Here is a 25,411-nt window from a genome sequence, read left to right on the forward strand (position 1 = left end):
TACTGGACCTGGTGAGTGAGTGGGAGGATGACCTCACATCACCCACCCTGTGCTCCCAAGCACTCAGCCCCCTGGAGAAGGTCCTCAATGTACTGCACTTCTTAGCCACTGGATCATTTCAGCGGACAAGTGCCATAGTGGGTGGGGTGTCACAGGCCACGCAGTCACGCTGCCTACACCAGGTCTTGAACATCATCACTGCACACCCATCAGTCCGCAGGCACATATACCTGCCCAGAACACCTGCAGAAAGGCATGCTGCCGCCCTGGATTTTTACGGTGTGGCACGATTCCCCAAAGTGCTAGGTGCCATCGACTGCACCCATGTGGCTCTACGTCCCCCCAGGGCATCTGAGCACATCTATAGGAACCGCAAGCACTGGCATTCCATCAACGTGCAGGTAGTATGTAATGCCAAGGGAATCATCACCTCAGTATATGCCAACTATCCCGGGTCCACCCACGACAGCTTCATTTACCGAATGTCCACCCTAAGCCGGGACCTAGAAGCTGGGCGGCATGGCGATACATGGCTGCTTGGTGAGTATAAATGCCACTGCACATGCATGCATGTCAGATACTGAGCAAGGTCACAACCCCACCAATGATACCAATCACCACCTCCACAGGGGACAGTGCCTACCCTCTCAGCCCCCACATGATGACGCTAATTCGGAACCCCACCACGCCACCCGAGGTAAGATATAACACAGCCCACATTACAACCCGGGGCATAGTGGAGCGCACATTTGGAGTGCTTAAGTCACGCTTTCGCTCCCTTGACCGTTCTGGTGGGCAGCTGTTATACGCTCCCCCAGTAGTGTGCAGAATCATAGTGGCAGCATGTGTCCTGCACAACGTTGCAACACGCCGGGGCCTGGCCGTGGACATGGTGGTGGCCCCACATCCCCAACCACATGCACAGCCGCTGCGCATGGGAGGGGAAAGGGCACGGGGGGAGGCAGCCCGTACACAGCTAGTGGCTAATTACTTCACATAGAAATCACACCCCTGTGGAGTGCACACTGCCCTGGCACATACCATCTGACAATCAATGATGACTCAACCTGACACTGATCCTGAATGTCTGGAGAATCAACCGTGAAAACCATATCAGCCTGAGATTGTTCACCTGGAAGTGTTACAATGTGTGCATCCCTACCTACACAGACACCACCAATGCAGTTTTGTGAAAAAACACATTCAAGCAGCTAAAATGAATACCCACTTGCAAAATGCAACATGAGGACAGTGCCATGTCACCCAACCCATCCCCAGCACCGCCACACGACACACCGTGCCATGTCATGCTATGTGCAGGTAAACAAAGTAATCCCCACAACATGACACAAGTGTCACAATGTACAGTGTCGCTAATTGAAACTTGCGACACCTGAAATGCTCACAGTAATGCAGGACCAACAACAAACTTGAGCAGGTACTACCATTAACATGACATTACGAATGTAAGAAATTAGTAGTCTCACCACCTGGAAATGACTGCACTCCCACCACTTCCAACTGTACAGTGTTGGCGCCATGTAGAGTTGTAGGTGCACTGCTGCCAACATGGACCCCATCTCCAAACTAGAGGGCCTTGTGTAGACATGAGGAAGGGACCTGCAAATTAGGAGATAGACACGGATGATGAGTTACACATCAATGCAACATGCAGTGTACAACACAACAGCAATATGCACTAGGAATGTATACACAGTATTGACTAGACTACCCACACATGTAGTGGGAGTCCAATGTCACCATGTACGTCAATGTCACTTGGGCACACCCTTTGCAAGCCCATGGAAACGGGAAGCAGGAGGGGTGTGCGTGACTCAAACCTAAGCATCTGAACCAAATACATGACAAGCCTGCATGTGCCCAGCCACAATGCAGCGTATGCCCACAGGAACCACGGAAGGCAACAAATTGTCCCAAAAAAATTGGGAAAAATAAAAATAAAAAAAAAAATAAAAAAATTAAAAAAAAAATCAACAATGGCCATTGATGGGCCCGGGGGGGTTGGGGAGGCCACCCAGGAGGTCAGAGGACAGTGTGCACACCAAAACCCACCTGTGTGGATCTTGGGAAAAAAAAACACCTCCATGGGCTCATGGCCCACACGGCTACCCTATTGTGGGAGTATCACTGCTGTCGCTATTATCACCCTGTGCAGCTGCATCCGGAGGTGGTTGCACTATGGGAGGCAGCCCACGCAAGGCCCTAGTCTGTTCCTCCATGGCTGCAAGCATGCGGGTGTGGTAGGTCTCGTTCTGGAGGATGAGTGTGCGGAGGTCCCCATGCAACAACTCACGGGATGCCCGGACCTCCGCCCTCGTTGCCTGCATCTCAGCTGAGAGCGTACGGGTGAGACGCTCCAGCTGCTGTTCTGTCCTTTGGTGTGTTGAAGCCTCAAGCTCAACAAGAGTCGTCCTGAGGTGAAGGAGCTCCTGCCTCAGGGCTTCCCTGTGGCCCTGGGACTCTATGGAGATGGCTTCCTGCAGAGTCGCCAGTGCTGCCCGCCTGTCCCTGTTGGACGCCAACATGTCCTCCCTGTGTGACTGGCAGATGGAGTCGGTTGCCTGCTGTAGTCGCTCCATCAGCCTTTCGGGGGGACAATGGAAGTGGCCACCTATCCATGGCCTGAGCCATCATCTCTGATGATGCTGCCTGTTGGGTTGCCATACCGTAAATGGATTTCTCCCATGCGGTATTGCCAGGTGGCGTACGGCCACCACGTCGGCGGGCACCACACCTGTCTGGGGCAAGGCGAACTGCACCTTGCTGTGCCGGCACTGCCTGAGGCTGCAGGACTGCATTCCCCCCCTGATCTGCTGGCCCAGGAACAGGATCAGATGTCGCGGTGTGTGACCCTGCATCCGTAACCACCAAACACTGACATCCCCATTGAGGGTTCTGACCCTGGTGCAGGTGGGTGGGACAGAACAGAATCCCTCCCTGGAACACTCACCTGCGACGGCACGTAGGTCTCATCATCCGAATCAACACCTGAGTACAGCTTGGGGGAGGTGCAGCCAGAGACACCCCTTGAGAGCACGACCTGCAGCACTTGTGGGTTCTCACCCACCACCACACCACATCCCTCACTGGTGGTTGGTCGGCCCTCGGACCCCTCCTGGGTCTGCACCATCTCCACAACCCCAGCAGTATCAGGTGCGTCTTCCCCTGCAAAGACATAAAAACAAAGAAATGGAAACAGGCATTAGCACCATGGCACACAATGAGGGCTGAGAAGCAAGAGAACCAGTACTTGATTGACACATGTCCCACATGACTAAAACCCTCCCATGCATGCACCCTCACTGCATATGAAGGGCAGGCAAATGGCACACACTGATGACACCAAGATGGAAGATGAACACATTTTCTGCATGCTGCCTGGCAGTGGCATCACACATTGGCCTGTGATTGCCAGGTGAAACACACATGCCATCACACAGATGGCATGTACCATTGCTATTGAGTGAAGATGGAGAGGAGGGCAGCACTTATTCATTCAGTCCAGTTCCCGCATGTAATAGCTTTTCTAATTCAAACAGGCCTGATTTTTCACCTGGAGCTCCCAGTCCAAAATGGTCCAATTGCACAGGGACATGTGTGAACAAATGATATCCAGGTAACAAAGTCACTCCACTTTACCATAACCATGTCAGACATGTGACTAGAGGACTGAGAAATGCCTAGTAAAAGTGGTGGAATGCAAACAATCTGCCTGAATGAACAGAGAAAAATAAGCAACAATGTTGTGGCAAGGTGACACTTCAAGGGCAACTGCCGTGCTGTTGGCCTAGATGTCTACTGTTGGCAGAAGGGATACTGCTATGGCCAAATGCTGCTGCGCAGGATGTATTGCATGAAGCACATGGGTGACCCATACGACTCAGGCGCACACACCCTCACCTGGCACACAAACAGAAGCCCTCACACACACACCATGCACATGGATGACACACACATGCATGTGCACTCACCGGACAATGCCTCGTAATCAGGCAGATCTCCCACGCCTTGGATCTGTTCCTCCGTGACGTAGGTCCCAGCGACTGACTCATGTGGAGTGAGTTCCATGTCTTCTACTGGAGACCCACCTCCAGTCACTAGAGTTGCGGCATGACTTGAGGCCAGCTTATTCTTTGCCCTGCGCTTTAGGTCATTCCAGCGCTTATAGCAATCATTGGCTGTGCGCCTCACGATTCCAAGGGCACTTACGATGTCCGCAACGGTCTGCCAGTGTGCCTGGCGTTGTGCAGGTGTGGTCTTGGATCCTGCAACAATGACCATCTCGTTATCATGTCCGGACACATACTCAACAAGTGCATTCAGTTTGGGATCCGTGAAGCTGGGCTTCCTCGACGGGCCGGACTGTGTAGCCGTGTCTGGGGCATCAGCCTGTGCCGGACGAGCACTCTTCCTCTTCCGCTTGGAAGGTGGTGGTGATCCTGAGTGTCCTGCACCGCTCTGGACACTAGGGGCAGGAGCCCTGGTGGACTCTGTATCAGGAGTGTGGGATTGCACACTCAGCATGGGAGTTGGTGCAGGCATTGGCTCAAGTGCAATGGTGTCAGGGGGAATGTCAGCAGGATGGACTAGGACCGACACTGTCCTGGCTGGGTGTGTGAGAGCTGGGGTGGATGGAGCCGCAGCTGCCCCTGCAGCCTCTCCGCCCTGCCTACTTGGGGCAGCAGATGACCTTGCTGCCCCAGATCCACGTGGCCTGATGACATCAACGTGCACCAGCGCACGTGTCATAGGCCTGCTGACCTGGAAGTCAGCCATGGAGTCAGCCAGGTCTGGTGCCACAATGGGCTGGTCCAACAAGGGCTGAGCATGGATGGTGTCAGCCACATCAGCCTCAACGGGGGGGGGGGACTATGGGTGACCTTGACTGGTCCTCCACACATGGGGGGACAGGGTCACCCTGCAAGTAACGACCACGTCCCCTACAGGATCCACCACGGCCACCACTTGTGGCTCTTCCACCTTTGCCACCCTTACGGAATCCTCGCCTCCCAGCCATGGCACTGATGTTAATGTGCGTATGGGAGTGGCTGTAAACTATTGTCCTGGGCAATTGGGGGTCAAAGGGGTTGGGTACCAGATGGTAATTGTACCCTAGTGCTTTAGCAAGGCTGAATGTAACCCCTGGGGAAAGATGACGGGTCACGCAACGCACAGGAGGCCCAAAAAAGGGAGATGACGTGCACGCAACCCCTCCTAGACCACGTGTGCAGAAAGAAAAACCTGCACTACGCTGTGGCACCCAGTAACACAAGAATGAACGTATGCGTGTCACACGCAGCCTAGAATGACCTCTGAAGGGGTAGGCTACACACGGGGCAAGCACAGATGTTAGATACGTGCGTGACTCACCGTCTGCCAGGTAAAAGAGCGTGAAAAAGGAGCGCGTTTGGTTGGCAACACCCCCGCCAAACGAAGATTTGTACGCTGTCTGAGGAGACAGGACAACAGTAGAAGGGAACACTGTTTGAGGGAACAGGCCCAGGAAAACCAGTGAAAGAGAAAAAAGAGAAATAGCTGTCAGAGGTAACAGGGAGTACGAACTTGAAACGCCGTGAAGTAAATCGCGTGTGAAACGACAAGAAGTACAGAATTCACCCACTCGCTCTCCACGAAAAGCACGTACAAGGAAATGGTGTTCTACACGTACCTTTTATGCAGGCCCACACGTCCAGCGTCACTTACGCAGCGTGTACACGTTAGGGCCATTTCCACCAATTACACGCTTTGTCACTTCTGCGTGTAGGGCCATTTTCACCAATTACACGCTTTGCCAGGGCCGCGTGTACGCGCAAGGGCCATTTCCACCAATTACACGCTTTGTCACTTCTGCGTGTAGGGCCATTTTCACCAATTACACGCTTTGTCACTGCCGCATGTACGCGCTAAGCCCATTCCCACCAATTACACACTTTGTCACTTCTGCGTGTAGGGCCATTTTCACCAATTACACGCTTTGTCACTGCCGCGTGTACACGCTAAGCCCATTCCCACCAATTACACGCTTTGTCACTTCTGCGTGTAGGGCCATTTTCACCAATTACACGCTTTGTCACTGCCACGTGTATGCGCTAGGGCCATTTCCACTAATTACACGCTTTGACACTCGGACGTGTCTTTCATTTTTTTCACACGCAACATTTTCCAACGTGTGCCCAATTCAACATGCACGTGACTTCATAGACGCGCATACGCTGGTGACGCGTTTACGCGATAAGGGCCTTTCCTCGAATTACACGCAGACGTGTTGGATTTTCACGTGCCAAATCACTCCGTATCAAGCTGGCCACGCGTTCACACACGGGAGACCACGCTCCTGCCCAGAAGGCCAAATTACTGCCCCCCAGAGCCCTGAGCAAGCTCCCACCTGCCATCTGCTGCTGCCTGACTGCCGGCTGCCCACGTGCCCTGCCATTTGCTGCCTGCACATCAGCCAGGGGTGCTGTTGCTGTGACCACCCCTGCTGGAACCGAAGACTCCCGACTGCTTTTCCATCGCCCCACAGCCCAGCCCCAGGACCCAGTTGCCCACCCACTCCTGCCTCTGGGGTTGCCATGTCGGGCACTGCAACATCTGGCACCAGTGGCAACCCCCGGCCAAGGAGGCAGAGGGGCACCAGCTTCACTGCCACCGAAGTTGGTGTCCTGGTGGAGCATGTCCTGGGGCAGTATGATGCCCTCTTCGGAAGGTTGCACGCCGACAAGGAAGGACGGACTCGGATCTGGATGGACATCGTGACTGCCATCAACGCGGAGGAGGTGGCAGTCCGCGATTACAAACGTGTCAGGAAGCGCTGGGAGGACTTCAGGTCCAGGACCCTCAACAAGGCCCGGCGCCTCCTGAAGGCAGCGGATGCTAAGGGGCGCCGGGGCCACTTGTCGGAAGATCAGATGAGGGTCCTGGAACGCATATCCCCAGCGCTCCACATCCAGGTCCTTGAGAAGCAGACCCGTCTGGAGTCGAGCGGTAAGTGTACATGCATACTGATTGTAAGCTGTGCGTGTGGTGGTGTGCCAGGAGTGTGCAGGTTGAACATGTATTTTTATGTGGCCAAGTAGGGGGGGGTGTACAGGGCCGTGAGGGTGACACATGCGAGGGGTCTCATTTGTGACACATGGATGGTGCTTGTGTGTGTGGGCTTGCATGGCACAGGATGTGGAGGAATGATTGTCAGGTGTGACATGGATGTCAATCAAAACACTGCGACAGTTGGCGGAGGTGTACACATGCATTCAAGTTTGGTGTTGTGTGTGCACGTGTAGTGCACTCCCTATGTTGCGGTGATGTGTGGATGACCTTTGGCTGCTCATGCTGTTGTATGTGAATGGATGGTGCTGGCTGTTGCATTATGGCTGTGGTATGGCTCATGTATGCAAGTTGAAATGACATGTGTGTTGGGGATTGTGATGCCATGTCTGAGGTTTACCAATGCCACTCATGTATAACTGTCATGTGTGTATGAGTCCATTTTACAGTGCCCTGATGCCTGTGTTTTCTTTCTCCCTGTCTGCAGCGTCAACTGATGAAGAGGGCGGAGAAGGTGCTGTGGAGCACAGCGGCAGGGGTCGCACCACCAGCCGGAGACGCAAGGCCTGGATCCCCTCCCAGGTTGTGATCTCGTCGGGGAGTGAGGAGTCCGGTGCCGCGTCCCAGGCCGCAGCTGCCGAGGGGAGGTCCAAGAGGCGGAGGTTGGAGTTGGACTCCTCGGCAGCAGAAGGGGCAGCTGGGACCCCACAGGGCCCAATGGAGGAAGATGGCAGGGAGTCATCCAGGTTGGTGGGGGGTTTGGTGGAGGAGGAGGCCGTGCAAGCGACAGTGGCGGGGTCTGGAGGTGGGGATTCCACTGGTGCTAGTGGTGCAGTGCAGGATCAGGGACAGGAGGCAGCACAGGCCGCCGCGGAGGTGCCTGTGTGCAATCCTGTCCCTGCTCCTGTCACTGCATCATCTTGCACCAGCGGGGATGCCTACCTCCAGACCCGTTCTCAGGGAGAGGATTGGCTTACAACACCTGGCCTTCCTCTCCCTGTGGATGTGGCTATCCTGCACCAGGTTGTGCCTGTCCAGGGTGGGGTGGCGTTGCGTCAACGGGCCATGCGAGCTGACCTGCAGTCTTTTCATGATGAGTCTGCACGTCTTCTCGCATGGCTCGTTGACCGCGTTGACCCACTGGGACAGCTCACCAGGGCTGGATTCCTCCGTTTCCTGGACCTTGTTCCGACCCCCTTCTCCACAGAACCCCCTATGCCCCAGTCGTCCTCCATGCCATCTTCCCACCCATGTGTCACCTGGGTGCCCTGTGGAGCTGCCTCCGACCGTGCGGCCAAGCTGGTGGACAACAGATCCCTGCCACAGTCGGGAGTCGGATGTCCAGCAGGGGTGGCCACATCAACGACTGCACCCCAGCTGGAGGAGGATGTGCAGGCACCATCGGACAGGGCACATGGACAGCAGCAGCAGCAGGAGGCTGTAGGTGTGAGCCAGGATAGCTCGGGGCCTTCAACATCGGAGAGGCAGGCATCGGCCAGAGGGCAGGAGGACCCTGGACGGGAAGTGTCTTCGGTGTGGCAGCGGTTGGGCCACGCCATAGATGCGGAGCGGCGGCAGGCGGAAGAGGCGCGGCTCACGATGGTCAGGGCGGAGAACTCCATGCGGAGGGCCCTGAGGCGGGCCGAGTGCCTCGAGGCAATCCGCAGGGAGTTGGAGGTGAACATGTCGGCGTCCCTGCGGACCTTCGGGGCCATGGAACAGGACCGCTTCCGGGAAATAGACGAGGAGTTCGATGATGCCCTGGCCCGGAACACCACTAAGTGAGCCGCTGGACTGGCCCGCCGCCATTGTATATAGTTATTTAGTGATAGGTTTCCTTTGCAGTTTATTTTTCTTTGGAGTCGACGGACACTGCTCCACCTTTTGTATATAGTTCCATTTTAGATAGGTTTTTTGATAGGTTTCATTTCTTCTCTTGGGATGATGGACCCTGAATACTTTGTACATAGTTGGACTTTGGATTTTGATATTTTTTTTACTATGAATATTTTTTGCCATGGAGCAATGGTTTTCTATTTCTTTTTTACCTTCATTTACTTTTCATGGACTTGAACTTTGGAAGATATTTTTTCGGATTGTCATTTATTGATTTCAATTTGAAAAGGGACAGCCTGCTTAATTTTTTAATTTTTTTACTTGTGTATTTTGGTTGATTTTGATTGCCATTGCTGTTGTTTTTAATACGTTATTTGGATTTTTTCATTCTTCAATGTGTGGTTTCATCTCATTGTTTTCATGCATGTCATGATATGGGTTTTCAGGTTCACTTGCAACCATTGTGTGTGTGTGAGACACATGTGTTGATTTACATTTTTTCCATTGGAGTAGTATCATGGGCACATGTAATACTTGGTTGTGTCTTTGGGCTGTGGTGGCTGGCCATGAGGCACATGCTTGAGGATTGTCAGGGCCTGTGGGCAGGGGGAGATGAGTGGGGGCCTGGTGGAGGGTGCCCCTGCACTACTGGGTGCTGGGGGGGGTGGGAGACATGAGTGGGGGCCTGGTGGAGGCTGCCCCTGCACTGCTGGGGGGTGGGGGTGGTGGGAGACATGAGTGGGGGCCTGGTGGAGGCTGCCCCTGGTTGCTGGGGGTGGGGGTGGTTGGAGACATGAGTGGGGGCCTGGTGGAGGCTGCCCCTGCACTGCTGGGTGCTGGGGGTGGTGGGAGACATGAGTGGGTGCCTGGTGGAGGCTGCCCCTGGTGGCTGGGGGGTGGGGGTGGTGGGAGACATGAGTGGGGGCCTGGTGGAGGCTGCCCCTGCACTGCTGGGGGGTGGGGGTGGTGGGAGACATGATTGAGGGCCTGGTGGAGGCTGCCCCTGCACTGCTGGGGGGTGGGGGTGGTGGGAGACATGATTGAGGGCCTGGTGGAGGCTGCCCGTGCACTGCTGGGGGGTGGGGGTGGTGGTAGACATGGGTGGGGGCCTGGTGGAGGCTGCCCCTGGTGGCTGGGGGGGTGGGGGTGATAGCGGACATGAGTGGGGGCCTGGTGGAGGCTGCCCCTGCACTGCTGGGTGCTGGGGGTGGTGGGAGACATGAGTGGGGGCCTGGTGGAGGCTGCCCCTGCACTGCTGGGTGCTGGGGGTGGTGGGAGACATGAGTGGGGGCCTGGTGGAGGCTGCCCCTGGTGGCTGGGGGGTGGGGGTGGTGGGAGACATGGGTGGGGGCCTGGTGGAGGCTGCCCCTGGTGGCTGGGGGTGGGGGTGATAGGGGACATGAGTGGGGGCCTGGTGGAGGCTGCCCCTGCACTGCTGGGTGCTGGGGGTGGTGGGAGACATGAGTGGGGGCCTGGTGGAGGCTGCCCCTGGTGGCTGGGGGGTGGGGGTGGTGGTAGACATGAGTGGGGGCCTGGTGGAGGCTGCCCCTGCACTGCTGGGGGGTGGGGGTGGTGGGAGACATGAGTGGGGGCCTGGTGGAGGCTGCCCCTGGTGGCTGGGGGGTGGGGGTGATGGGAGACATGAGTGGGGGCCTGGTGGAGGGTGCCCCTGGTGGCTGGGGATGGAGGTGGTGGAAGACATGAGTGGGGGCATGGTGGAGGCTGCCCCTGCACTGCTGGGGGGTGGGGGTGGTGGGAGACATGAGTGGGGGCCTGGTGGAGGCTGCCCCTGGTGGCTTGGGGGTGGGGGTGGTGGGAGACATGAGTGGGGGCCTGGTGGAGGGTGCCCCTGGTGGCTGGGGGGTGGGGGTGGTGGGAGACATGAGTGGGGGCCTGGTGGAGGCTGCCCCTGCACTGCTGGGGGCTGGGGGTGGTGGGAGACATGAGTGGGGGCCTGGTGGAGGCTGCCCCTGGTGGCTGGGGGTGGGGGTGGTGGTAGACATGAGTGGGGGCCTGGTGGAGGCTGCCCCTGCACTGCTGGGGGGTGGGGTGGTGGTAAACATGATTGAGGGCCTGGTGGAGGCTGCCCCTGCACTGCTGGGGGTGGGGGTGGTGGGAGACATGAGTGGGGGCCTGGTGGAGGCTGCCCCTGCACTGCTGGAGGGTGGGGGTGGTGGGAGACATGAGTGGGTGCCTGGTGGAGGCTGCCCCTGGTGGATGGGGGGTGGGGGTGGTGGGAGACATGAGTGGGGGCCTGGTGGAGGCTGCCCCTGCACTGCTGGGGGGTGGGGGTGGTGGGAGACATGATTGAGGGCCTGGTGGAGGCTGCCCCTGCACTGCTGGGGGGTGGGGGTGGTGGGAGACATGAGTGGGGGCCTGGTGGAGGCTGCCCCTGGTGGCTGGGGGGTGGGGGTGGTGGTAGACATGAGTGGGGGCCTGGTGGAGGCTGCCCCTGTACTGCTGGGGGGTGGGGGTGATAGGGGACATGAGTGGGTGCCTGGTGGAGGCTGCCCCTGGTGGCTGGGGGTTTGGGGTGGTGGGAGACATGAGTGGGGGCCTGGTGGAGGCTGCCCCTGCACTGCTGGGGGGTGGGGGTGCAGGGGGACATGAGTTGGACATGAGTGGGGGCCTGGTGGAGGGTGCCCCTGGTGGCTGGGGGGTGGGGGTGATGGGGGACATGAGTGGGGGCCTGGTGGAGGCTGCCCCTGGTGGCTGGGGTGTTGGGGTGGTGGGAGACATGAGTGGGGGCCTGGTGGAGGCTGCCCCTGCACTGCTGGGGGGTTGGGGTGGTGGGAGACATGAGTGGGGGCCTGGTGGAGGGAGCCCCTGGTGGCTGGGGGGTCGGGGTGATGGGAGACTTGAGTGGGGGCCTGGTGGAGGCTGCCCCTGCACTGCTGGGAGGTGGGGGTGGTGGGAGACATGAGTGGGGGCCTGGTGGAGGCTGCCCCTGGTGGCTGGGGGGTGGCGGTGGTGGTAGACATGAGTGGGGGCCTGGTGGAGGCTGCCCCTGCACTGCTGGGGGGTGGGGGTGATAGGGGACATGAGTGGGTGCCTGGTGGAGGCTGACCCTGGTGGCTGGGGGTTTGGGGTGGTGGGAGACATGAGTGGGGGCCTGGTGGAGGGTGCCCCTGCACTGCTGGGGGGTGGGGGTGCAGGTGGACATGAGTTGGACATGAGTGGGGGCCTGGTGGAGGGTGCCCCTGGTGGCTGGGGTGTGGGGGTGATGGGGGACATGAGTGGGGGCCTGGTGGAGGCTGCCCCTGGTGGCTGGGGGGTGGGGGTGGTGGGAGACATGGGTGGGGGCCTGGTGGAGGCTGCCCCTGCACTGCTGGGGGGTGGGGGTGGTGGGAGACATGAGTGGGGGCCTGGTGGAGGGTGCCCCTGGTGGCTGGGGGGTGGGGGTGATGGGGGACATGAGTGGGGGCCTGGTGGAGGCTGCCCCTGGTGGCTGGGGGGTGGGGGTGATAGGGGACATGAGTGGGGGCCAGGTGGAGGCTGCCCCTGCACTGCTGGGTGGTGGGGGTGGTGGGAGACATGAGTGGGGCCCTGGTGGAGGCTGCCCCTGCACTGCTGGAGGGTGGGGGTGGTAGGAGACATGAGTGGGGGCCTGGTGGAGGCTGCCCCTGGTGGCTGGGGGGTGGGGGTGGTGGGAGACATGGGTGGGGACCTGGTGGAGGCTGCCCCTGGTGGCTGGGGGGTGGGGGTGATAGGGGACATGAGTGGGGGCCTGGTGGAGGCTGCCCCTGGTGGCTGGGGGGTGGGGGTGGTGGTAAACATGAGTGGGGGCCTGGTGGAGGCTGCCCCTGCACTGCTGGGGGGTGGGGGTGGTGGGAGACATGAGTGGGGGCCTGGTGGAGGGTGCCCCTCGTGGCTGGGGGGTGGGGGTGGTGGGAGACATGAGTGGGGGCCTGGTGGAGGCTGCCCCTGCACTGCTATGGGGTGGGGGTGGTGGGAGACATGAGTGGGGGCCTGGTGGAGGCTGCCCCTGGTGGCTGGGGGGTGGGGGTGGTTGTAGACATGAGTGGGGGCCTGGTGGAGACTGCCCCTGCACTGCTGGGGGGTGGGGGTGGTGGTAGACATGATTGAGGGCTGGTGGAGGCTGCCCCTGCACTGCTGGGGGGTGGGGGTGGTGGGAGACATGAATGGGGGCCTGGTGGAGGCTGCCCCTGCACTGCGGGGGGGTGGGGGTGGTGGGAGACATGATTGATGGCCTGGTGGAGGCTGCCCCTGCACTGCTGGGGGGTGGGGGTGTTGGGAGACATGATTGAGGGCCTGGTGGAGGCTGCCCGTGCACTGCTGGGGGGTGGGGGTGGTGGTAGACATGGGTGGGGGCCTGGTGGAGGCTGCCCCTGGTGGCTGGGGGGTGGGGGTGATAGGGGACATGAGTGGGGGCCTGGTGGAGGCTGCCCCTGCACTGCTGGGTGCTGGGGGTGGTGGGAGACATGAGTGGGGACCTGGTGGAGGCTGCCCCTGCACTGCTGGGTGCTGGGGGTGGTAGGAGACATGAGTGGGGGCCTGGTGGAGGCTGCCCCTGGTGGCTGGGGGGTGGGGGTGGTGGGAGACATGGGTGGGGGCCTGGTGGAGGCTGCCCCTGGTGGCTGGGGGGTGGGGGTGATAGGGGACATGAGTGGGGGCCTGGTGGAGGCTGACCCTGCACTGCTGGGTGCTGGGAGACATGAGTGGGGGCCTGGTGGAGGCTGCCCCTGGTGGCTGGGGGTGGTGGTAGACATGAGTGGGGGCCTGGTGGAGGCTGCCCCTGCACTGCTGGGGGGTGGGGGTGGTGGGAGACATGAGTGGGGGCCTGGTGGACGCTGCCCCTGGTGGCTGAGGGGTGGGGGTGGTGGGAGACATGAGTGGGGGCCTGGTGGAGGGTGCCCCTGGTGGCTGGGGATGGGGGTGGTGGGAGACATGAGTGGGGGCCTGGTGGAGGCTGCCCCTGCACTGCTGGGGGGTGGGGGTGGTGGGAGACATGAGTGGGGGCCTGGTGGAGGCTGCCCCTGGTGGCTTGGGGGTGGTGGGAGACATGAGTGGGGGCCTGGTGGAGGGTGCCCCTGGTGGCTGGGGGGTGGGGGTGGTGGGAGACATGAGTGGGGGCCTGGTGGAGGCTGCCCCTGCACTGCTGGGGGCTGGGGGTGGTGGGAGACATGAGTGAGGGCCTGGTGGAGGCTGCCCCTGGTGGCTGGGGGGTGGGGGTGGTGGTAGACATGAGTGGGGGCCTGGTGGAGGCTGCTCCTGCACTGCTGGGGGGTGGGGGTGATGTTAGACATGATTGAGGGCCTGGTGGAGGCTGCCCCTGCACTGCTGGGGGGTGGGGGTGGTGGGAGACATGAGTGGGGCCTGGTGGAGGCTGCCCCTGCACTGCTGGGGGGTGGGGGTGGTGGGAGACATGAGTGGGTGCCTGGTGGAGGCTGCCCCTGGTGGATGGGGGGTGGGGGTGGTGGGAGACATGAGTGGGGGCCTGGTGGAGGCTGCCCCTGCACTGCTGGCGGGTGGGGGTGGTGGGAGACATGATTGAGGGCCTGGTGGAGGCTGCCCCTGCACTGCTGGGGGCTGGGGGTGGTGGTAGACATGAGTGGGGGCCTGGTGGAGGCTGCCCCTGCACTGCAGGGAGGGTGGGGGTGGTGGGAGACATGATTGAGGGCCTGGTGGAGGCTGCCCCTGCACTGCTGGGGGCTGGGGGTGGTGGTAGACATGAGTGGGGGCCTGGTGGAGGCTGCCCCTGGTGGCTGGGGGGTGGGGGTGGTGGTAGACATGAGTGGGGGCCTGGTGGAGGCTGGCCCTGCACTGCTGGGGGGTGGGGTTGATAGGGGACATGAGTGGGTGCCTGGTGGAGACTGCCCCTGGTGGCTGGGGGTTTGGGGTGGTGGGAGACATGAGTGGGGGCCTGGTGGAGGGTGCCCCTGCACTGCTGGGGGGTGGGGGTGCAGGGAGACATGAGTTGGACATGAGTGGGGGCCTGGTGGAGGGTGCCCCTGGTGGCTGGGGGGTGGGGGTAATTGGGGTACATGAGTGGGGGCCTGGTGGAGGCTGCCCCTGGTGGCTGGGGGGTGGGGGTGGTGGGAGACATGAGTGGGGGCCTGGTGGAGGCTGCCCCTGCACTGCTGGGGGGTGGGGGTGGTGGGAGACATGAGTGGGGGCCTGGTGGAGGGTGCCCCTGGTGGCTGGGGGGTGGGGGTGATGGGGGACATGAGTGGGGGCCTGGTGGAGGCTGCCCCTGGTGGCTGGGGGGTGGGGGTGATAGGGGACATGAGTGGGGGCCTGGTGGAGGCTGCCCCTGCACTGCTGGGTGCTGGGGGTGGTGGGAGACATGAGTGGGGGCCTGGTGGAGGCTGCCCCTGCACTGCTGGGGGGGTGGGGGTGGTGGGAGACATGAGTGGGGGCCTGGTGGAGGCTGCCCCTGGTGGCTGGGGGGTGGGGGTGGTGGGAGACATAGGTGGGGGCCTGGTGGAGGCTGCCCCTGGTGGCTGGGGGGGTGGGGGTGATAGGGGACATGAGTGGGGGCCTGGTGGAGGCTGCCCCTGGTGGCTGGTGGGTGGGGGTGGTGGTAGACATGAGTGGGGGCCTGGTGGAGGCTGCCCCTGCACTGCTGGGGGGTGGGGGTGGTGGGAGACATGAGTGGGGGCCTGGTGGAGGGTGCCCCTCGTGGCTGGGGGGTGGGGGTGGTGGGAGACATGAGTGGGGGCCTGGTGGAGGCTGCCCCTGCACTGCTGGGGGGTGGGGGTGGTGGGAGACATGAGTGGGGGCCTGGTGGAGGCTGCCCCTGGTGGCTGGGGGTGGGGGTGGTGGTAGACATGAGTGGGGGCCTGGTGGAGACTGCCCCTGCACTGCTGGGGGGTGGGGGTGGTGGTAGACATGATTGAGGACCTGGTGGAGGCTGCCCCTGCACTGCTGGGGGGTGGGGGTGGTGGGAGACATGAGTGGGGGCCTGGTGGAGGCTGTCCCTGCACTGCGGGGGGGTGGGGGTGGTGGGAGACATGATTGATGGCCTGGTGGAGGCTGCCCCTGCACTGCTGGGGGGTGGGGTGTTGGGAGACATGATTGAGGGCCTGGTGGAGGCTGCCCGTGCACTGCTGGTGGGTGGGGGTGGTGGTAGACATGGGTGGGGGCCTGGTGGAGGCTGCCCCTGGTGGCTGGGGGGTGGGGGTGATAGGGGACATGAGTGGGGGCCTGGTGGAGGCTGCCCCTGCACTGCTGGGTGCTGGGGGTGGTGGTAGACATGAGTGGGGGCCTGGTGGAGGCTGCCCCTGCACTGCTGGGTGCTGGGGGTGGTAGGAGACATGAGTGGGGGCCTGGTGGAGGCTGCCCCTGGAGGCTGGGGGGTGGGGGTGGTGGGAGACATGGGTGGGGGCCTGGTGGAGGCTGCCCCTGGTGGCTGGGGGGTGGGGGTGATAGGGGACATGAGTGGGGGCCTGGTGGAGGCTGACCCTGCACTGCTGGGTGCTGGGAGACATGAGTGGGGGCCTGGTGGAGGCTGCCCCTGGTGGCTGGGGGTGGTGGTAGACATGAGTGGGGGCCTGGTGGAGGCTGCCCCTGCACTGCTGGGGGGTGGGGGTGGTGGGAGACATGAGTGGGGGCCTGGTGGACGCTGCCCCTGGTGGCTGAGGGGTGGGGGTGGTGGGAGACATGAGTGGGGGCCTGGTGGAGGGTGCCCCTGGTGGCTGGGGATGGGGGTGGTGGGAGACATGAGTGGGGGCCTGGTGGAGGCTGCCCCTGCACTGCTGGGGGGTGGGGGTGGTGGGAGACATGAGTGGGGGCCTGGTGGAGGCTGCCCCTGGTGGCTTGGTGGTGGTGGGAGACATGAGTGGGGGCCTGGTGGAGGGTGCCCCTGGTGGCTGGGGGGTGGGGGTGGTGGGAGACATGAGTGGGGGCCTGGTGGAGGCTGCCCCTGCACTGCTGGGGGCTGGGGGTGGTGGGAGACATGAGTGAGGGCCTGGTGGAGGCTGCCCCCGGTGGCTGGGGGGTGGGGGTGGTGGTAGACATGAGTGGGGGCCTGGTGGAGGCTGCTCCTGCACTGCTGGGGGGTGGGGGTGGTGTTAGACATGATTGAGGGCCTGGTGGAGGCTGCCCCTGCACTGCTGGGGGGTGGGGGTGGTGGGAGACATGAGTGGGGCCTGGTGGAGGCTGCCCCTGCACTGCTGGGGGGTGGGGGTGGTGGGAGACATGAGTGGGTGCCTGGTGGAGGCTGCCCCTGGTGGATGGGGGGTGGGGGTGGTGGGAGACATGAGTGGGGGCCTGGTGGAGGCTGCCCCTGCACTGCTGGCGGGTGGGGGTGGTGGGAGACATGATTGAGGGCCTGGTGGAGGCTGCCCCTGCACTGCTGGGGGCTGGGGGTGGTGGTAGACATGAGTGGGGGCCTGGTGGAGGCTGCCCCTGCACTGCAGGGGGTGTGGGGGTGGTGGGAGACATGAGTGGGGGCCTGGTGGAGGCTACCCCTGGTGGCTGGGGGGTGGGGGTGGTGGTAGACATGAGTGGGGGCCTGGTGGAGGCTGCCCCTGCACTGCTGGAGGGTGGGGGTGATAGGGGACATGAGTGGGTGCCTGGTGGAGACTGCCCCTGGTGGCTGGGGGTTTGGGGTGGTGGGAGACATGAGTGGGGGCCTGGTGGAGGGTGCCCCTGCACTGCTGGGGGCTGGGGGTGCAGGGAGACATGAGTTGGACATGAGTGGGGGCCTGGTGGAGGGTGCCCGTGGTGGCTGGGGGGTGGGGGTGATTGGGGTACATGAGTGGGGGCCTGGTGGAGGCTGCCCCTGGTGGCTGGGGGGTGGGGGTGGTGGGAGACATGAGTGGGGGCCTGGTGGAGGCTGCCCCTGCACTGCTGGGGGGTGGGGGTGGTGGGAGACATGAGTGGGGGCCTGGTGGAGGGTGCCCCTGGTGGCTGGGGGGTGGGGGTGATGGGGGACATGAGTGGGGGCCTGGTGGAGGCTGCCCCTGGTGGCTGGGGGGTGGGGGTGATAGGGGACATGAGTGGGGGCCTGGTGGAGGCTGCCCCTGCACTGCTGGGTGCTGGGGGTGCTGGGAGACATGAGTGGGGGCCTGGTGGAGGCTGCCCCTGCACTGCTGGGGGGGTGGGGGTGGTGGGAGACATGAGTGGGGGCCTGGTGGAGGCTGCCCCTGGTTGCTCGGGGTGGGGGTGGTGGGAGACATAGGTGGGGGCCTGGTGGAGGCTGCCCCTGGTGGCTGGGGGGGTGGGGGTGATAGGGGACATGAGTGGGGGCCTGGTGGAGGCTGCCCCTGGTGGCTGGGGGGTGGGGGTAGACATGAGTGGGGGCCTGGTGGAGGCTGCCCCTGCACTGCTGGGGGGTGGGGGTGGTGGGAGACATGAGTGGGGTCCTGGTGGAGGGTGCCCCTCATGGCTGGGGGGTGGGGGTGGTGGGAGACATGAGTGGGGGCCTGGTGGAGGCTGCCCCTGCACTGCTGGGGGGTGGGGTGGTGGGAGACATGAGTGGGGGCCTGGTGGAGGCTGCCCCTGGTGGCTGGGGGGTGGGGGTGATGGGAGACATGAGTGGGGGCCTGGTGAAGGCTGCCCCTGGTGGCTGGGGGGTGGGGGTGGTGGGAGACATGAGTGGGGGCCTGGTGGAGGCTGCCCCTGCACTGCTGGGGGGTGGGGGTGGTGGGAGACATGAGTAAGGGCCTGGTGGAGGCTGCCCCTGGTGGCTGGGGGGTGGGGGTGGCGGTAGACATGAGTGGGGGCCTGGTGGAGGCTGCCCCTGCACTGCTGGAGGGTGGGGGTGATCGGGGACATGAGTGGGTGCCTGGTGGAGGCTGCCCCTGGTGGCTGGGGGGTGGGGGTGGTGGGAGACATGAGTGGGGGCCTGGTGGAGGGTGCCCCTGCACTGCTGGGGGGTGGGGGTGGTGGGAGACATGAGTGGGGGCCTGGTGGATGGTGCCCCTGGTGGCTGGGGGGTGGGGGTGGTGGGAGACATGAGTGAGGGCCTGGTGGAGGCTGCCCCTGGTGGCTGGGGGGTGGGGGTGATAGGAGACATGAGTGGGGGCCTGGTGGAGGCTGCCCCTGCACTGCTGGGGGGTGGGGGTGCAGGGGGACATGAGCAGGTGTGCAGGGTAGTCCCCTGTTTTGTGGGCTATCTGCAGGAGCCGTGGAGGGTGTACAGGGAACACCTGTGAGGACCCACCCAGCCTAATCGCGTGTCTAACTTCCTGTGTACCCCTGTAATACACGTTCCCAGCCAAATCACGTGTGATAATTCCCGCGCAGCCCAGTAATACACGTACCCAGCAAAATCGCGTCTTAAACTTCACGCGTACCCCTGTAATACACGTACCCTGGCCAATCGCATGTTGAACTTCCGTAATACACGTACCCAGCCAAATCGCGTGTGATAATTCCCGCGTACCCCTGTAATACACGTGCCCTGGCTAATCGCGTGTAAAACTTCACACGTACCCCTGTAATACACGTACCCTGGCCAATCGCGTGTTGAACTTCCCGCGTACCCCTGTAATACACGTACCCTGGCTAATCGCGTGTAAAACTTCCCGCATACCCCTGATATGAACGTTACCCGCTTTGCGTTCCTTGTTTGGCAGCCCTTTAAACTGGTCCAGGGTTAGCGCAGCCCTTTGCGATGATTTAGCGATTTGGATGGCTTTTCCTTGCGCGAGGGCGTTCTTGGGGGCATTACTGGCGCTGCTGCAGGGTCGCTGCAATACTCTGCGGCACAGCTGGTTTGGGAGCCTAAAATCCATGAATACGCTGTGCGCGGAAATCGGTTTTAGCGCACGTGCCTGGCGCAGACAATCGCATGCGGACACTCTGCGCCAGCCGCTTGCGACACTTTTCTGCGAAATTCTATGAATTACCCTGCTTGTGTATAGGCGCTTTGCCAAATACCCAATCAATAAGTAAATGCTGGAGCAAATGCTGTGGATGCTTATAGAATCAGCCTGCTTTTACACCAGCAAAAAGCTGTTGGATTCCGAAGGAATCCATTGCAAATGCTTTCTACCATGCGTAAATGGCAGGTAGTGTTTACTCATTTTGCACAGCTGAATTCAAAAGGGTTGCGTGCAAACTTGTATAACATATTTTTACACTCTACATTTGCACAACGCTGTGCAAAAGTGGAAAATTATGCAGAGTCATCCTGCTTACGCAAAAGTGAACACGCAAAAGATCAACTCTGCGTAATTTACAGGCAACTAAAAATGTGCTCCTAAGGGGTTTTAATTTTCAAATGTTGGTAGGTCTGGGTCAGTCTTTCAGGCTTCTGATATCTGTTCAATAAATACCATTGTGCAGTCAGTTACAACTATCATTTCCAGCCTGCACACCACAGATTTCATTCTGAGCATGGACGACTCATCCTTTCAGCATTGATCAAATAATAAGCACAGGCAAGCTGGTTCTCAAGAACAGCTTGTATCACCCCTCAGCTCACAGGCACCAATTCTGTAATTTATGTGCAGTATATACAATGAAATTCTTTAACACATGGAACAGTTGTCGAACATATCTGCCAGCCCTAACTTTTGGTTATCTCAATATTTCACAGAGACATCCGACTGCTACAATGAACTCTCCCTTATGCTTCTTAGTGGTGCTTCTCGCGGGGTTCATCCACGCCTCCTGTAGCTGTAAACTGTGTGACCTCCCTTATATGAAGGACTATCTGACTGAATTGGGTAAGTCTTGCTGATTGTCCCAACCTCTTCAACCTGTACCATGGAATAGCAGTGGGGAATGGGAGGGTTTGAAAATAGTCTTTTTCATGTGCAGACTGTTTTAGGATTGAATAACTAAGCTTTTTAGACCTAGCTCGAGGGCCGAACCGGGAGTTATAGACCCTGAAAACCTAGTTAAAGGTTCAAGTGCAGTGTACAAGGTGGGAGGGGCAAAGCTTATAAAAAGCCAGTTGAAGTCCGAAGGCAGTACACCCTAACAAGGTAAGGGGTTGTGTTGTGGCGGTTGGTTTCATGTGTGACCGGGCCGCGTCTGTAAACTAAGACCCGGGTGAGGAGGAGAGCAGAGCTGCCAATCCGCCATCCACCCACCACATGATGCACATAAAGAGTGGGGGAGAGGGTCGCGTGATTTAGGTGCTTGGGAAATGTTAGTGAGGCCCGAAATGGGCAAGGAGAAGACACGCATTGACAGCCTGGCTGTCAGCGCAGTGCTCCATGATGAGAGGGAGCGCAGCACTGAGACCCATAGCTGCATGGCTATCAGTGCGGCAATCTCGTGATGAGAGGAAGCGCTGCTGAGAGAGTCAGGCAGCGCTGGCAGCATGGCTGTCAGTGTGGTGTTTGTGAGATGAGGGAGCGTCATGCTGAGACTCAGGTTCTCAGCGCATCAAGTCTGGGAGAATGGTGGGCCTTCCCTCATTGGCTAATCTCCAGGCTATATGAATTTCCAGAGCCTTACCAGCTCATATAGACTAGGAATTGGCCAATGTGGGAGTGCCACATCACTACTCTGACTGGGACATAATTATTATTATGATCTGTCGGTCAAGTCTACTGGGGAATGGAACCCACAAACATCCAGCTGTGTAAATTACTCTATTTCTAATGAGTTAGAAGTGATTTACCAATATAGCTTTCAATATCGAAATACACAATATTTACGATTATGAAGTAGGTAGTGGAGGGCCAAATTACAGATATGGGTTAGATTACTATGAAGATGTAAACATGGTGCATCACAGAATAGTCAACCAGATATTACCTCAGATCACCCTCCATCTGCCTCCCAGCCCTCCCGTGATTGGCTGACTATCCTTTCCGTGTTGGTGTGTTACCAGCACTGCCTGCATGTGCCCACTTTCACCAAAGGCAACCACAGTCAGTGTTGTGTGTGCCGGATCCTCTTGGATCCTGTTTCATGCCCAAAAATAGTTTGTTGAGGCCCCCCAAGGCCAGGGCAGGACAGCTTTCCCCAACCCACTTCTTCCTTTCCAACTCCCCCACCCTCCTCCCAGCCCTCCCTTTATTGGCCAGACCACCGGTCATTACTGACCTTCCTAGGGCAGCTCTCTGCCCATGCCACCCATGCCGCTAAGGGCTCTGAGACAAAGGGCGGCTACTACAGTGGCTGCTCCAACTAGTGTCTCCAGGTGTCATCAGAAAAAGCTAGTGGCCAGCCGTCAACCAGCAGCTACCAGGTAAGGTAGGAATGGCCCGGGTTAGGAATAGAGTCTTCACTCTACCCGATTACCATGCCACTTAGCTGACTCTCAGACTTAGGTGTGTTTTCTCTGGTATTTAAAGTTGCATTGTGAAAGTATCTAAAATTACATTGTGAAACCTAGGCCTTTTTTCCCACTATACAGGACTCTCAAACTTGCAGGGCACACACTGGATGTTCTGATCTCTTCAGACCTTCCTGTTTCTTTCCCCTCAGCACTGCTCTCTCCTGGAGTGATCACTTTCGCCATTCCTCCCAGGTCTCCCTCTCTACCCCACAGGCCAATCCACTTCCAGCACTTCCATCTACCTTCTTGGTTATCTGACCTATGAAACGTGTGTCAGTTGAGGCTTTTGCCACCACTTTCTCACTCCCCCTTTGGCTGACTCACACCCTGACACAGCCCTTTCCATGCTCCACTCTGCTATATCTGATGTTCTTGCCCCTGTTATGAGGATCCGCTTGAATCCCAAAGGCAAGTGCAACTCCTGGTATGACTCAGACCTTGTCACCCTCAAACGCAAGTGCAGGGTGGCTGAGAGGAAACGGCGTGCTTCGGGTACATCCTCTGACAAACTGGCCTGCCGCCTGATCCAAAGGCAATACCGCCTCTCTGTCTGCACCAAGAAGAGAGCTCTCATCCAAGCCCATGTCTCTGCAGCATCTAACAACTTGTCTGAACTCTTTAAAATCTGCAAGGAACTGGCCAATCCTACTGGAGTCTCTAGCTCTCCTGTGCCCTCTCAGGCCCTCTGCATGGCTCTGGCTTCTCATTTCATCTCTAAAACTCAGGACATCCTGTCCTCTCTTCCTCTCCCCTCCTCCCTCTACCTCCTGCTCTTTCTCTGGCCCTTCTCTGGCCACCTCTCCCCCCTCCTTCTCTGCCTTTCCCCTGTTCTCCCCAGACGAGGTTTCTAGACAAGTCTGATCTATGAAAGTCTTGTCAAAACAGCTTCAACCCTGTTCCTCCTAAACCATCAAGGACCCAATTGCCACCCTGGCTCCTGATCTGGCTGACTTCTGCAACCACTCCTTTGCCACTGGTGTCTTCCTTTCCCCCCTAAAGCACTTCCTTGTGCACCCTCTTCTTAAGACACCCTCTGCCGACCCGTCCCGCCCAGCTAACTATCGCCCAATCTCCATCACTCCTTTCCTGGGCAAACTCCTGGAAAAGCTGCCCATCTCCCAGCTTAATCTTCACACAGAATCTGTTGGTTGTCTCCATGACCATCAGTCTGGCTTCAGAGCTGCCAGAAGCACGGAAACTGCTCTCCTGAACATCCGTGAAGACCTGCTCTATAACCTTGATTCCAAGACCCCATGTGTCCTCATCTTATTTGTTCTCTCTTCTGCCTTTGATACGGTCTCCACGCCATCCTGCTCAACTGTCTCTGTGGTAACCTGGGTATCACTGATCAGGCCCTAGCTTAGCTGCCTTCTATCCTCTCCGATCGACCCTCTCAGGTCCAACTTGGGTCCTTCCTCTCCTCTATTTCTATCTCCACCAGCTCCACCAGGTTGCCCTGGGATTGGCTCACATCTTTTCTAACGGAGCGCCAGGCTAGAGTGCACTGGAGAGAAATGTTCTCTGAAGTCATATCAGTCATCTTTGGAGCGCCTCAGGGAGCAAGTTTTTCTCTGCTGCTTTTTTCAATATCTACATGAGAAACCTCTGTGACTTGTTGAATGACGTCTGCGTTTTTTTCACAAATTACGCAGACGATATGCATCTCTGCCCCAACTTCCAGTGCTATGACACTCAGCTCATTTTCAGGCTCCCCTCAGCCACCTAATCTCCTCTCATCTCTGACTGTCTGTCTGCTAACCGGGAGTGTTGTGACATCAATGATCTCTGCCTTAATGCCAGTAAGACTGAGATTCTCCTTATCGGCACACCTACTCCCTCCTTCCCTGTCACTCTCTGGCCGGCTACTCTTTGCCCTCTTCCTGCTCCTACCTGCGAGGCTAAATACCTTGAGGTCAACTTCAACTTCACACTCTTCTTCTCTCCTCACATCTCTGACGTCTCTAAGAAGTCACACTACCAGCTGCATCTCCTCAGAGGTATTCTTCTTTTCCTCTCCATCCCCCAAAAGCTTACTGTCTTTCAGAGCTCTGGTTCTCTCTAGGCTGGATTACTACAACATCCTCTTTCTAAATCTGCCTGCCTCTACTCTCCGCCCTCTGCAACTCATCCAAAACAGGACTGCGAGACTTGTCCTTGGCCTCAAGCACAGGGACTGTATCTCTCCAGGACTGAAATCTCTGCACTGGCTCCCAGTGGCTGCGAGGATTAAGTTCAAAAGCCTCTGCATTGTGCACAAGGCATTCTGGGGCCTCAATACCTACAACTCTCTCTTCATAAATATCTTTCTTCTCAAGCTCTTTGCTTATCCTTCTCCAACTCCCTCAGGGTCAGTCGCTTCTCCAAGCAACAAGTTGGTGGCAGATCTCTTTCTTCGGCTGGGGCCTCCCTCTGGAACAGCCTCCCCGCCTGAAGCATCTCAAGACTTTCCTCTTTGCTTCTGCTTTCTCTCCTCCTCTCCCCAGCTGAGCTCCTGGCTGAAATTGAAACTGCACTGGTCACCTGGCTACCCTCTGTTCTTGGGGCCAGGTCCCCTCCCCACCAGTTGCACACCTGCATGCTCCCCTGGCAACCCTCACACTCTGGGGTTGTTTCTGTGTCCCTACAGCCCCTACCAGCACCTGACACCTGATGTCTGCACTTACCCTTGCACTTGCCACCAGCTGGTCGCACTTCTTATTTATTTTTCTTATTTATTGTTTTTATCTATTTAGTGTTATGCTACGTACTGCACTTTTCCCCTTACCCCTCTTTCCCTGCACTTGTGTGATCTAAATGTCACCTGGACTAGTTAGATCGTTGTCTCTGTCTTCCCTCTGCCCACCCCCCCCCTTGCCTCGTCACGCCTTGAAACACTTGTGTATAGGCTCGTTATAAATGCCATATCCTATCATATCATGTTCTTTATGATTGTATAAATAACACATTAAGTGTACTTTAGAATATAGGTTCCTTAATGTAGGACCTTCTCATACGTTCTATTTCATTTTTCTCATTAGTGTAGAATTCAGGATGGTCAAGGTTTTATACATGTTGCCATATCAATATTCGCATAATGGAGTATGCCGCACCACAGCCCTTAGTACTTCTATGTTCATAATATAATGTCTGGCACAGGATTTATAGTCACATTAGATCATAACATTCCCAAATAGTTTTGGGATGTTATTTTGTTAATAGTTATAATTGATTATATTAATTTCGCTAGGGCATACTACTGGTGATATTTCCACCATTGTGATGAAAATATGCAACACTAGAGTCCACAGTATTTTCTCCACGCCC

At 58.8% G+C, this 25,411-nt stretch overlaps 1 protein-coding gene across 1 annotated transcript in view; it reads left to right on the forward strand.

Moving 5' to 3' along the window:
* LOC138448048 (uncharacterized) overlaps positions 1 to 25,411 on the forward strand; it is a 370,393-nt gene that overhangs the window by 308,050 nt on the left and 36,932 nt on the right. The window contains exon 4 of the mRNA XM_069604590.1: positions 20,411 to 20,540. Coding sequence (XP_069460691.1) covers positions 20,411 to 20,540 — 130 coding nt within the window. The remainder of the gene's footprint in view (positions 1 to 20,410; positions 20,541 to 25,411) is intronic.

This window comes from Ambystoma mexicanum, chromosome 3q (genome assembly GCF_040938575.1).
Source record: "Ambystoma mexicanum isolate Mex_15411 chromosome 3q, UKY_AmexF1_1, whole genome shotgun sequence".
NCBI lineage: Eukaryota > Metazoa > Chordata > Amphibia > Caudata > Ambystomatidae > Ambystoma > Ambystoma mexicanum.